General features: G+C 35.3%; 1 protein-coding gene across 3 annotated transcripts in view; it reads right to left on the reverse strand.

Moving 5' to 3' along the window:
- Positions 1-15679, reverse strand: part of nfatc2a (nuclear factor of activated T cells 2a) — a 318663-nt gene that overhangs the window by 292619 nt on the left and 10365 nt on the right. For 2 of the 3 annotated variants that reach the window (XM_028811905.2, XM_051932996.1), the window contains exon 1: positions 6395-6810. The exons of the other annotated variant lie outside the window; for it this stretch is intronic. In XM_028811905.2, the coding sequence (XP_028667738.1) occupies positions 6395-6521 (127 nt within the window). In that variant the 5' untranslated portion in view covers positions 6522-6810. Of the gene's footprint in view, positions 1-6394; positions 6811-15679 lie in introns of those variants that run through there. 3 annotated transcript variants of the gene reach the window in all.

A 15679-nucleotide genomic window follows, 5' to 3' on the forward strand; every position in this document is an offset into this window, starting at 1 on the left:
AAAAAATGACAATGAAAGTAAAATATTGTGTTCTAAAATATTTCCATGTTATGGTAAGTACACAGTTAAAATGTTTAACAGACTTGTAACAACTGAAGAGCACTAATTTATACATTCAGGTCAGTGGCAGTGACCCACAGCCTAGTGCTGCAACACTTGGCCCATGGCATAAATCAGACCAAAACAGGTCAGCAGTCCATTATCATGTTCACTTACTCACACAAACACAATAATACTCTTATACTGAGCAATTTTGGGATCACCAATTAATCTACCAGACACAAATTTAGAATAAGGCCCTATGAAATCTGTTTTATTTGTTTTATTTTCTCCGCTAATACACTGAGCCATTCTGGAATCACCAATTAACCTATGAGAGACAAATTTAAAATAGGACCCTATGAAATCTATTATATATTTCCCCTAATTCTCTTTTTCAACATTTTCAGTTTTTTTCTAATTATTATTTTATACAGATTTTTTAATTTGAACCATTTTTACCATTATATAGTGTGTGTAATAGAGTATAGTAACGCAAACATCAGTAAAATAGCACTTTGCACTCAATTGTTCTAATGTAGAGTATAGTAACATAAACATCAGTGAAATAGCACTTTGCACTCATTTGTTCTAATGTTCTAATGTTTTATTGAAATTACACAATTGAACAAACTGCACATACACATACAGCTTTCAGCAACAGCACAAAGTTCAGGGTAAAAAGTAAATTAATAAATTAACGAATTAATGAAAAAAGTATGTTATAAATATAAACAAATGCAACATTTGCAAAATAAAGCTTTGAAATTCACCAAACTATAATTCCTTAAAATGAATGCAATTTGTTTTAACTTGGTGCTTTGCTCATTTCCATTTCTGACACAAATCCTTATTGAAGTGCATAACTGTAAGGCACTTGATGTTAGCTTATCGTGTGACTCTCTTGTCTGTGTGGAGTGTCCTTGATTTGCTGAAGCTACTCACACTGGCAATGGAGTTGAATAGGGAGATACATATAGGGCAATGCTATCTCTGCACTACTTGGAAATTACTGTTTTGCCTCCTTCTGATAGTCAGCAATCTCCACATAAGGAGAGAGACTATCATTTGAGGCACATTAAAGATTTACTTCAGAAAAGCTGATTCATAAAAAAAATCACTAGAATATTGTAGTACCTTGAAATTCTGAGTTAAGACTTTGTTTCTTAGTTTTTTTGATGTATGTGATGACTATCACTATATATCACTATGACATTTCCTCCCATTATTAATCCCATGCAACTGCCTAACTCACGTGTCATTACTAACATTCAAGTGCTGGATGCCCTGCATGAAACAAAGAGACAGAATTCCTGCAAAGAACTGTGTTTGTTAAAACAACAACAAATATTAACATATTACCTAGATGATATAAGAACATATTACTCAAACATTTAATATGTTCAGAAATGATGTAATAATCTCCCCCATAATCTCTTAATTCCTTTCATGTCCCTGTTTATATCTAAAATACATTTTTATGCGTCATTCTGCAATTCATATTCTCTGCCTTGTGGAAATCATATAGTCATAAAAGTGTAGGAGGAAAACCATAGAACCCAGAGAGAATTCAAACAGATTCAGGAAAAACATTCTTCCACACAGACAATTACCCGGCATGGGATTTGAATGCATGATTCTGGACCCTTAAGGTTACTGTGTTAACCACTGTGACCCTGTACTTAAGGTCCACTTCCATAAATTAATAAACATTAATATTTTTGCTATCTAGTAGATGACATTGTATTTCACCTATTTTCTCTCGCGAGACTAAGTGATGAGTCTGAGTGTCTGGGCTTGCAATAGTCCTGGATAAAAACGAAGATCAAGGCCTTTCATGACCTCTTAGGTACAGCCATCAGCAGAATGTCTGTCTGCAGCGAGAGTGTCGACCTTGTACAGAGGTTTACTTACCTCAGCAGTGACATTCATGTCTATGGTGACTCTTCTTATGAAGTCAGTAGACGGATTGGGAGAGCATGGGGGGTCATGAGGTCTCTGGAAAGGGGTGTGTGATGCTCCCAATATCTATGCAAAAGGACGAAGGTCCAGGACTATAGAGTCCTGGTGCTTCCTGTCTTACTATATGGTTGCAAGACATGGATGCTATCCAGTGACCTGAGATGAAGACTGGACTCCTTCGGTACTGTCTCTTTGGAGAATCCTTGAGTACCCACTGGTTTGACTTTGTGTTGATCGAGCGGTTGCTGATTGGAGTCCCGAATGAGGCAAATTACCTGCATTGTGAGGGATAGTCAGTTACAGCACTACGACCACGTGGCACAATTTCCCTAAGGTGATCCGGTTTGCAGGATCCTCATTGTTGAGGACCCAAATGGATGGACCAGACCAAGGGGACGCCCATGCAACACCTGGCCCTGGTGGGACTGGACCGTGTGTCTGCCTGGGGGGTTGCCAACAAGGATCCAAGTGCATGCTCCCCAACCTGATCTGACCTGACATATCACAGAAATATGCTTCACTGGTCTGAATGAGAATATGTTAAAAAAAATTAACATAGTTTACAGCATTAGTTTTTTACAATTCCTAAATCTGCCTCACCTACACTGGGACCAGTCTCTTAAACTACAACTAAGTGCATACCAGATTGTCTTAAAATTCATATTACTGAAAAGGCTGCCAAGAGACCCAGCAAAATAAATAATTCTGAAAACACTGGACGCCTTTAAATGTTTCCCTTGCATAATTAAAAAAACACACTTAGCTTATAAATATACCTGTTGCATGTGCTGTATCTCTGGTATTTAACAGAGTAGCGTCCATCAGGTCAAAGCAAAAGTTTCAGCTACTTGCTGAAGATAAAGCAGCGTGCTACCTGACTAAGCAATTACAGATGGGACCGAGAAACCTACTTAAGCAACAGTCACCTTTCTAGAGGTATCCTGCCTTCCTTACAGCTTATTGAAGGTTCATTAAAGGAAGTCAGGCAAACTCATGGGAATATTTAAATACTAGTACCAATACTACCTGGCAAGGCAATCCAGAATTATGGTGTAGGAGCTGAGGTAGCTAATGTACCAGAGGACAGATCAAACAAAAGCTGTACAGTTGGAGCAAGCTAAGAGAGCCTGTGTGTTAAATAGACGCTAATGAGGCTCCAGAAATCAAGTGTCATATGAAACTACATGCTTAACGGAACATAATGAGGGGCTGGCTAAAACCTCTACAGGTATGCATCAGAGTGGAGAGATAAATCACTAGGGCATGAATACACATACAGTGGAACAAGGTGAGCTGTGACCAAGGTTATTATAGTTAACGAAAACTAAAATCAAAACTGAAATTATTAATAAAAAAAACATTTTCATAAACTGAAATAAAATAATTAACAAAACCACAATGAAAAACTAAAACTAAAACAAAACTATTAAAGTAGCTGGAAAGGCCAACTGAAATAAAATAATAATTTAATTAAAATATTTTTATTTTTCATTTTTGATGAAATATTCTTGCTGTTAGTCTTGATCCCTTGTAACTTTTAACTCTAAAACAGAAAGTCATCCCTCACAAGCCGCCTGCATATATTCTTCCATTGAACAGCGGCTGGTGTTGAGGGCGGGTGTTCACACAGCATTTCCGGTGACAAAGCAAACTGAATATGGGCACATAAAGCATGTGAAATAGAAACTAAATTACTGTGTTATAAGAGTGACAGTTCTTCAGGAGCTGATAGTGACAGCATGATAGAGTGGTTCATGTGGTAGTGAAGCATACCAAGGTGATGATTTTACTTTAAATGTGCTCAGTAGCTTTCAAAGCTGCTGCTCACTGGATCTCTGGGGCTCAAAAGAGAAGTATTGGATACAGATAATCCCTTACAGAATTTCAGCCTGTTGATAAATGACAGCATGTTAGCTGTAATTCTGATTGAGCCAAAGATACAATATGTACATAGCAACTATAAACTAACAGTAGCACACACTAAGCCAAATTCCAGGGTACATTATGAGTGTGACGTCCGTTATGATTTGCTGCAGCATTTCTTTGCGCTTCTAGTATATCAAGATTTAATTTAACGACCTGAAGTCGAAATGTGCTGATCAACAAAACCACTACTGTATGGACAGAAAAATCACGAGTGAGTAACATTTCAGTTTATTTCTCAGGTGCCTGCATTTTGTTAAGAATAATTCACCTGCCACTTTACACAAGAGAAATCTTATTTGAAAATAAAATGGTACTGATCAAGAGACTGACAAGGTCAACATACAAGATCATCATATTGTTGCTGACCAATCAATTTTGCTTTAAAAACATTGTTTAACAACAAAGTGATACAAACGTAAAATTCCTGAGTTGGCAATGTCTCTACTGAACTACAGGTAGGTAGGTGAAGAAAGTCTGCCAATTGGTGGAAAACCAAACATACTAATGTGTTTTTTGTTTAGTCTATATTTATTAATTTATCTTTTTTTTAGTTTATATTCACAGCTGAAAATACCAGATATTGTGAAAATAACCCAGTAGCAGAATTATATATTAAAATATTTGTCCCTCTTTCTCAAATTTTCACTCTCTCTTAAAATAGACAATTAAAATCTATCATATTCTTTTTGTTCTTGTTTTATCAGCCATGCCATACATATTGCATACCAGAGAATTTTCCTGCCTTGCATCCAAACCTGCTTGGGTAGGCTACAGGATTCCTGCAATCCTGCTCTGGACAAGCTGGTTTAGAAAATGTACAGTATATATATATTGTTCCTAATCTCAGATGCTGTTTCTGTCATTTTGTGCTTGTCCATAAACCTATGCCCTGCTCTTACTCTGCTCATTAAGCTTTACCATACCATAATTACTAAAACTAAAACTGAAACTAACATATAAAAATAAAACAGAAATGTATTTGTGAAATAAAAATTAAATTAACACTAAAAATACACAATGAAGGAAAACTAAAACTAAACTGAATTTCCAAGCAAGTTCAGAAAAAACATAGAAATAAAAACTAATATAAAAAGGCAAAAATATAATAACCTTGGCTGTGACAACCCCAATCACTATGTGTTTGTACATTTGTCATTTTGATGGCTTCCCTAGGCCCCTAGAACCTGTAAAGTTTGTTTAAACATGCAATGGTTAAACAGTTGTTTTCAGCAAAATAACAAATACACCAATCTGTTTGTTCAGCATGGTGCCTGTGGTTCATACTGTAACCATGAGACTTGATTTTGAATGAAGCTGGCTTTGCAGCAAAAATTATTTTCAGTTAGATATTCATTAGGTGCATAAAAGACCTGTGGCGGGTGACAGTGATCAGTTTGTTGCAATATGTTATAATACTGGTGCCCAGCAGTTAGTTACAGAGTCTCACTACATGACTTTAAATAAAAAAAATGGCAGACAAATTTGCTTCTTCAAAAGCAGACACTGCAATGTAACTCCAAAGCAATGATAAGAAACACTACAATATAACACTGAAGCAGGAAGCAATGATAAGAAAGTTGTGATTTAGTTTGGCTTAAAAAAAAAACACATCTTTTAAAATAATTTGTATTAAAGAGTTTGTCATTATTTACTGTAGTTTTGAACAGAATTTTACTTTTTTTTTCATTTTACCATTCTACATACCTGACATATATAAGGTTACTAATGCTTAACTGTCAAATGGAACCAATGACAAGTGAGGGGTCCACTTTTAAATAGAAGTATGTATGACTGTTCCTGGATATTCAGACAAGCAGACTATACCAAAATAAAAATTAATATAGTAAACTCTCAACATTATCCTTTGCCCTTTTACTAAATGTAGGTTACGTATGACCATTTGCATTCATCAGTCTGGTAAACAGAATGTTGACTACATGTGTAAAGCAGACCCTCTGATCAAATATTAGAAAAACTATTGTACTGTATAAACCTCCCGCTAATCCTTGTGCTTGAAGGCCACAGGCTGTCAGGTGCTCGTTTTTGTCCATTTAGAAACAAGCTGGTTTTATTACTGTTAACTTCCTGAAAATGCGAGAGGTGTATTTAATTAACCAGAGCCCAATGTATTTTTTAAATAATTTTATTAATATTTAGTTAATATTCAAATGAACCCATATGTTTTCTTCGGTAGCACCTTACTTTCAACTCTGAGTCCTGTAGAAATGCACATGTCAATGTGTCTTACAGAAAAGGAAACACTAACAAGAAGATGAAAACATAGTTTTCTTCACGCAGACGGTTTTAAAAGAATTATCTTTTCTTTTTTCAATTTTAATGCACCTGCACAACTAACATTTAATTATTTTGTAGTTTGTAAAATTCAGTCATCCTGCATCCAAACCCTCGACACCCTCCCCCTGCCTTCTTCACCTGAGGAGGAATATAATATAGAGGCGTCACAAACCTGGTTCAGCGGTCTCGAAATTCGAGGTGTCGTATTCAAACAGAATTGAGAAGTCTAACTCATCCTGGCAGTTTACTTCTTCGGACCCTAAATTATCAGGGCCTTTGTCGGCGTAAGACGAGGTCATCTGGCCTCAGTTGTGGGTTTAATTTAACCCTTTCAGTCTCTCTGTCTCTTTTTTTTTTTCTTTGGAAAACAAATTCTGAAATAAACAGTCTTGGTTCCCCTAACTGTTTCAAAGCTTCGGTTCCATTGAAAGAAATATACTGTAAGGTAAACAACCGGTACTGGAACAACATAAAATAAAAAGTATCAAAAAATGCGCACTAATACTCGAATTAATGTGGAGAAAACAAAATGCCCAAAAAGCGTGTGCCAACTCGTTAACACCGAGTGTAAAAGTGACAGTGCGCGACGAGAGCGAGCTTGGCTTCCTGTTCCCTGCCAGCGCATGCCCGTTCTCAGATCAACGCGCGTGCATTACATGCGTTTGCAAGCTGCAAAACATGAGACACCGGTAGTGAGTTTTGTTACAATGAAACTTGCATTGTAATATAACAACACTGTCAAATCCGCTTAATCCAATTTAGCACCGAGGAGGGACAGTGCCTTATTCATACACTGTTCCTAACCTTTATAGGGCCCCAAGGCAGATTTTAATTTTACTTATGAGACAGGGTCAATTTTTATATATTAACAGCAACAAAATTAAATATAACAAATAGTGTGAAAAAGATAGCAGTTGAATTACAAAACAATAAATACATATACATAACAATAAGGATAATGTAAAAATAAAAAACGAATTTAATAAATAACAGAATATTACAAACAATGCAGGTTGGGATGGTAGCAGAACAAAGAGCAGTGTCTTTGGTATCTACAAAGGAAAAACAGTTACTAACAGAATTAACACAATTATTTTAACTTATTTGCTGAATGGGAAGTGGTTTCACTTAAACAGGTACTGGATATAAATTGCTTTGACATCATAAATAATCTTCTCATATATTTGCTCAAATATATGACAACTTTTTATTGAGCAATGACAGTAAGCTGCTTGTTAGCATTACTCCAGTTATTTCTGCATTTAAGTAATAAAAGTGTAGAAAGTATAAAGTAATCATTGACTTCACTGAAATGCTTGTCTACGGTGTAACTGTATGTGATAAGGCAGGTTTGTGTCAGTGTAATTCACCTGCAGTTTCATCACTTGCCTGGTCACTTGACCTTTTTCAAAAGATTCCCAGGAAGATTCATTAAAACAGCAATAGATTTAGCATAAATCCCACATCATCAGAATAGAACTCTTTTTGCAAAATATTGTGAGTAAAAATAGTGTATTGACTCTGCAGCCATATCATGTTTGGGGAAAGTACCAGCTAAAAATTGTGCATCTCACCTTCCCATCAGGCTGATCTTGTTAAATTGTGTGATCACTGCTATAAAGGACACATAATACAATTAGTACTGTACAATTAAAAGCTAACTTCAAGAAACAAGTATTCTGTGAATATTCTACACAAGTAAAATGTCCATAAATTTCATAAATCACCAAATGGCTAATTTTGTTTCATAATATGACATACTGTATAATACGTATAACAGAGCTTCTGTTAATACATTCTAGAGATTCAAATTATGTTACAGACAACAGTCTCAACAGACTTTCATTCTCCAACTACAAGTCAAAACAAATGAAATAAAATTATAGTTAAAGGCCAAAAAAAAACTTTTTATCTTCTTCTTCTTCTTATGTCTTCTTCTGCTTCTCTGCTCCTGATGGGTACACTTCTTTTGGTGGCATCACTGACATTTGACGAGCCTGCTACTCACTCACAAGCAATCACTACTGAACAATTTATTTGGAAGGGGACTTTGCTCCATTGAACAAATAACTTGCTAAATGGGCCCTAAGCAGCCACTAACATAGTTCTGGCCACACACAGAGCATCTTGGGTTCAAAGCCCACAGATCATTGTCTGTCCCTAAATCATGCAGATTATGCCAAATTGAACTTTCTGTGAATGTGAGTGAGGTTGTGTGAGTGGAGCTTGCAACGGACTAGCACCCGTTTCTGGCCTAGTTCTTGCCTTCCATCTGATGCTGCCAAAAGAAGCTCTTGTCTCTCAGAGCCATGAACTGGATTAAACTGTTTTAAGAATATTATATTATAACACAGTATAAAAAGCATATTATGTTTACTATCTGTATAATAAAATAAACATTAAATATATTCAATGCAGTACTTTAAATGTTCATATTAAGAATTTTCAGGTTTCAATGAAAGGACTTGAAGCATTTTCATAACAGCTATTCACCCAGTAACATATAGTGGATTTTTTTAAAATCAAATTTTCATTGAAACTTAAGTTGACGAGGTCTCTTTTCAACAAAGCATGCAGCAGCAGGCAGAGAAACTCTTCCAAGTAAAAGTAACAGGAGGCAGCACCACCTGGAGTTCAAACCTGGTTTAGTTCATTTGGTAGAAGTATCAAATCTTACACAAACAGCACTCTGTACATCATACTACACATTTAACAAATCACTACACTTTTTATTTTAAAATATGTTAAGAAGGCACTTAAATGCCTAAACAGAAAATTGTTTTTGAAGTAAATTAAAATTCGCAATATCAAATACAGCATAGCATAATGTAACAATTAAGAGAAAAGCAAACTACACCAACTTCATAGTACATGTGCAATTAAGCAGGAACATTTAGGCAATAATGAAACTGTGTTAAAGCTAGCAATATATGCCAGACATAAATGTATTATGTCCAAAGAGTTTGAAAAAATGTTTCGACAAGTGTAATTTTAAAAATGGACAATTTAATGTTTTTCCACATTTCTCCACTTTCTAATTCCCTTTTCAAAAACATGCGGAAACACTTTATTTTTTGCCAATATTTTTTTATCTTTTTTTTGTTTTCAGTGTGGCATGGTAGTGGAGTGGTTTGCACTGTCCTAAATATGAGGACATAGGTATTTGTTTTAATTGTTGTTGAATTAGGATTCCCCCAAAAAAATAATCCCTTGTCAAAAAGTCTCCAATATATACAGTTGTGAGAGAATGTGTTTTTACTCATAAATACTGATATAGTAGGCAGACGGTGCACTAACTTTAGGCCTTTTGTACTATAAATACTATATATATGCACAAATGTCAGAAATCAGTGTCATACAAAACCACCTCCTCACGAATCTATGTTGTTGGTGAAACCTTTAAAAAACAAACCTTAGATAAATTAATCATCATGAAAACAGAAAAGATTCTACACATGGACTTGAAAGAAAGTAAAAGACAGCAAGTAAGAGAGAAGCAAAAATGCAAGGATATCTCTCTATTATAAAAAAAAAATCCTGCAGAGAAACAGTAGGGCGTCAAGACGTGATCTTCACGTTAAGATCACAGAAGACACTTAAAAGACCCGCAAGACTAAAGAGATTGGCCACAGAGCATCTCGTGGGGACCTTAAACATGAGACTTTGTGCCAAGAAATTGACCCAGGACCATCTCGCGATGACGTAGAACATGAGATTCTTGCAAGACACGCCCTACTTACAACCAAATAAGAGCACAGGCAGCAACACACTCAGTCGTGTTTTGGCTTTGAGCACACACAGATGCAGAGCTCTCAGCACATATAAAGCGTATAAGGACAATATGTTATAGATGAAATGTAGACGACTAAGCGAAGAAGAGAGCAGCGCAGAGAAAAGAGACTCAAAAGTGTTAAAGAGACAAAAAAATTCAGAAAATAAGGAAAGTAATTATCAGCCCGGAACAAGTGGAATTGAAAAAAAGCACGTCCAATCCGGACGTTGGCGCTATACACATGCAGAGCAGGTCAGAGATTATGAAAGCAATGGAATTCGAAAGGCTCAAAAAAAAAACGCTGGCACGGTACACATGAGGAGAAACTTAAAGAATATGAAAGTAGGAAAATTAGAAAGTATAAAAAAAAGAAAGTAAAGATCGCAGGAGCGCAAACAAATGGAAATTATTACTTGAGAAAGGGAAAATAATCACCATTGACCAGTTGTGATTGAAACAAAAGCAGGATAAAGTGAGGTTAGAAATAAAAGACAGAGTAGAAAACAAAGTAAAATGTCATAAAAGGTTAAAAATCAAGGGGGCCAAACACATGCAGAGCAGGTTAGAGATAATGAAAACTGGAATTCAAAAGCCTCAAAAAAAACGTAGGCACGAAACACATGCAGAGCAAGATACAGAATATGAAAGCAGAAAAAAATGAAAGTGTCAAAACAAAGAAAGTAAACATCGCATTAGCGCAAAGAAAGAGAAATTATTACTCGGAGAAATAACGAAAGGGTGAATAGAGATCGAATATATGGACATAGGTGATATGTCCGAAGTATGTAAATATTGTAAGGCTTTGAAGTTTAAGTCAAGAGAATTTCAAAAACGGAGTTTACCTCACATGCATTTTTTGGTTACTTTGCAAAAAAAATTATTAACTGATGATGATGTGGATCGTTTTGTCTGTGCTGAAATTCCAAACAGAGAAACCTATCCTGAATTATGGTACAAAGTCATTAAACACATCTCACTCATTGACCTCATTAAAAAGATTCAGCACATTGGGACTCGAAAGATTCCAAATATTGTTTTTACAGAAGTTCAGAAATAAAAGTGAAACTACTGAAATAGCAACAATTCAAACAAAAAAAAATCTTAAAAGTGTGTATCCGGAAAACCAAACACGGGGGTTGGCAAGCGAAGCGAGCAGGGGGCAAAGCCCCCTAGTCATCATTTAATATCATGAATTGCTACTCAACTGCCAACAATTAATGCACTCGTAGAAAACTTGCTGAAATTCCAAGAGCTAGAATTACTACAGGGATAAGAAAATAACAATGAAAGCACCTATTAAATTTCAACATTCTTAAAAAAGGCACTTTCTGTTATGAAGTGTGTTAAATGGGTGAAGTTTGGAATCATCCTACAATCTTTCATACCCAGTTTACCTGTTATTGTCTTATGAGAGCTACTGTGATACTTTATGCTGCTTTTAATTATTACATGTTGCGTAACCCTACACCATTTTAGCATGCAGTATGTTTTCCCACCTTGAAGTGACTTTTGTATTGCACATATGCAGCTGCAGTTTGTTATATTGAAGCTCTTCAACAGATAACAGAATTGAAGTAAACTGTTTCATCTCATCAGTGATCATTCTTAGTATTCTTTACTGCTCAAATATGTTAGCTTCTTGCATTCTTTCACTTCTCATGTTTTGGAGCATTTTCCATTGGAACATTTTCTATGTTTTTGTGTTTTGTGAATTTCTGTCACTAAATAGTTGGCTCCTATAAATGTGCCTAGCTATCTCAGCAACAGATGGTATGTAGTGGGTGTTAAATTTAAAGACCACATGTATCTGTTGACACACAAAATAGCACAATATTTTAATGGGTCCAGTGTTGCTGTTCATAAGCCACAATTCACTTTTAACATTAAAGCAAAGACATGTACACAAAATACCTAAGGCCACACATCAAGTTTCTGGTGTGTTTTCCAAATTCAAGGCTGGCTGACCATAGTGACTATTGCTAATTTGTCACCTAATGTACTTAAGGAAAGCAGAAAGGATTTTCTTCTACTCCAATGCTGTTATTACTAATCCTGCTGTGAAATAAAAGCAGCCAAATATCCATGTAACAGTATGCTGAAGATTCTTTTATCAAAACACAAAACTGCAAAATTAAGCAAAAAAATAGTTTTAATTGTGATTAGTCATTTTTATTAGGTATTTTCACATATAATGTGCAAAACACCTATTGGGATAGCCCTCTGTCTGTCTGTACATCTGTTTGTCTGCATGAAAACAACTCAGCCCCCTGTGAACCAATTTTGTTGAAATATGTCATACTTATTCTTCAAGAAAATCTGCTGAAACAGTTCCATTGTCATTGAGATAGCCTGAATAGATCATACTGTACAAAACTTTAAAATTTCAAAATCTCCAATTGAAAAGCACTGGCAAATCCGCAAACTTAAAACGGAGAAGCATTCTGTGCAAGTTCAACTACGAATTAGTTCACTGTTTCAGTTTTACCTTGATAGCAGTTACACCAATTTGTGCTTTCCTGTTTTCAACTATGGTAGCCACAACTAATGGAAAACAGATCCCCAGTACAAGTTTCAAACTTGTCTTAAGTTTGACTAACAAACATGCAAAAACAGACAATAATGCTATTTATTTGTGGCCATATCAAGCACTTTTTGGAATACTATATGTTCAATTGTGAAAGTGTTTTTTTTTTTTTCCTGTGCCCTGAAACTTTGCTGTTGATGATGTTATAAAGCAGGCATTAAACGGAAGACAAATCAATGAGAGGATCAATGTGCCACATTCACTTGATACCCATAATGGTCACTCATTATAATAAAGTTTGCCTTTTACTTCTGTTGTCATTACTGAATAGCTTTGCAAGTCCCGTTTCATTAATATTACTTATGCAAAGAAGAAAGTAATCACAAATGTTTTTATTTATTTGTTTGTTTATTTTTAGCTTATGTTAACTGACAATTGGCACCTGTGATGTACTAGAATCATGTCCAGGCCTATTTTCAGTCTTTTGCCCAATCCTGGTGGGACAGGCTCTTGCCCCTGCAACCATGAAATAGGTTGAGAAGGTTGTAGAACTTACCTACTGAACTTGCACATCCCTGGAATTCACTTGAATGTTACCCCATACAAAGATTTTCTAACTTGTTTGCATTAGTGAACACAATAAAAAATATAATTAGAATGTTCCCATCGCATCACATTTAAGTACAAAACTGAAAAAAAAACTGATCAAAGCTTTAATAAATTACACAATTTATTCATGCATAAAATATAATTCTAAATCAAATTAACATAAAAAATTTAGTCTATGTAATATTTTTTAAAAGTATCCATAAAAAAATAATAATATATATTCACTGACTTACATATGACTTCTCTAGTTTTTGTCACTTCTTAGGTTTTTTTTGTTCCAAAACTTAGTTTGGTTGCCCAGACATTTGCAGAATTTTTCTGGTGCTATGATTCTATGAATCATCCAGCAGTAGTCCGCTACCAATACCATTTCAATGTCCCTGGTACCTTCTTTCCCTGTCTTTGATATCTTGATGTAGTCTTTCCGTCTATTCTTCATCCATCACTTGAAGACTTACGAATCCAAAATATGAACTTTAAGACCTATGTTGCAAAGCAATTCCTTAAATTTAAATAATACATTTTTTATAATTTCTTTATCATTTAGGTTTTTATTGTACCTAAAAACTTAAAAAATTACTTTATTAAATGATACCCTAGATTCACTTAGTTCATCACACCATCAGATTCTGCATCAGAAATCAGTTTTCTAATATCACATCCGGCAAAATTCCTTTTTTCAACTTAGTCTCAGACAAAGCCAGAAACTTCTGGCACAAATACATAAAACAGGCTCCATCTTTTGAATGAATTTTGACTGACTTTTTCAATATATCCATCCATCCATTTTCCAACCCACTGAATCCGAACACAGGGTCATGGGGGTCTGCTGGAGCCAATCCCAGCCAACACAGGGCACAAGGCAGGGAACCAATCCTGGGCAGGGTGCCAACCCACCGCAGCTTTTTCAATATACCAAGTTTAAAATAAAGCAATGGCAACAACACTTTATCTGGATCCACCAAGCTTGATCTAATGATGTGTTTGGCACCAAAGTGTGGCTTTTTTCTAGCTGGTCATTCCTTCTGAACCCAAGTAAACTATTGGCTCTGCTGTTCCACTCACAGAGAAAACATAAGCAATTTGAATGCCCTGATTCCTCACCCAGTGAGATACACAGAATGGTGAGGTCCCCAAATATGACCCAATAGTGCTCATTGTAGTTAATTTTTCTGAAAATATTTTCAAAGTTTTTTAGGTTTGTTTCAAATTCATAGAATAAGCAACAGGTACTGATGCATATTTATTATTGCTATGAAGAAGTACTCCTTTTAGATGAGTCTATAAATAGCTTCCATTCTTCTGCGTTGTCATCTCTGCCAAATTTCTACACTAGGCCACTTACAGTAAACCAAGGTTCCACCTTTCTTGAAATATGCTGCAAATGCTTCTTCTCTATTTTAGTACCAAGAGAAATTTATGTCTGGATGTAATAAGCTTTTATCTTTTAATTGGAACACCAGGAGCTCTGCAGCATTTCTGGAAAAGCCTACATCTCTTACTAAACCATTAAGTTCTTCCCAAGTGAACGGCTGTAGCATGTTGCTTGAACATGATGGGACAGATTCTTCATTGTCACCTGAAGTACTTTTTCCCTCTGAGATTGTTTCTACATAATCAAAACTGTCAGACGGAGTATAGATTGGCCTATCGAGTCAATGTGGTACAAGTCTTATTCCTAATGGAAGATTAGGATAAACAATTATTTTCTAATTCTTTTTGTTATATCCTTAAATTTTGAAGGAAAAGAAATAACAATCATCACTATGATTTTTTCTTTCCTCCACATCATCAGAATGCCAAAAGCATACCCGCCTTCTTACCTTTTGTTCTTCATCTTAGTTCCTCAACACAAATAAAGCAGACAGTGTGAGGGGCACTCTATTTGTCCTAGTCGCAAAGTTTTATTCCAAAATAGGCAAAATAAGCTTTTTTTCACAAAACCTATTATGTTGTGTCTCTATTTTTTTACAAGAAATATTTCACAAATATAGCAAAAAACATCAGTTCTATTCACTCAACCTCTAGAGGTCATAATGTGAATTAACAATACAACAAAAAAAGAAACTCTCCACTCATCACTTACAAGTGCACTGATTAACTGACTGATACACATTTGAGGTGTGTTTGCTAAGTGGAAGGATTGGTCTAAACATGCTGCTACCTGCTACAATTCCAGCTATATTCTGACCTTACTATCAAATAGAAGAACCATTTTGCTTTAAACATAGATTAATATTATAAAATTTATAATTCAAACACTGCGGTGGGTTGGCACCCTGCCCGGGATTGGTTCCCTGCCTTGTGCCCTGTGTTGGCTGGGATTGGCTCCAGCAGACCCCCGTGACCCTGTGTTCGGATTCAGCGGGTTGTAAAATGGATGGATGGATAATTCAAACAAATTATTATTAAAATAAAATATTAATATTTAATTAATTATAGTATGAAACCAACAAAAAACTATAATTGACAGCTAAAAAATTGGTTTTATAAAAAAAAAACTTTGATGAAGAAAAATAGTTTTCATTATTTAATTTAGTGCCCTAATATAT

The sequence above is a fragment of the Erpetoichthys calabaricus genome, chromosome 10 (assembly GCF_900747795.2).
Source record: "Erpetoichthys calabaricus chromosome 10, fErpCal1.3, whole genome shotgun sequence".
NCBI classification, from domain to species: domain Eukaryota; kingdom Metazoa; phylum Chordata; class Cladistia; order Polypteriformes; family Polypteridae; genus Erpetoichthys; species Erpetoichthys calabaricus.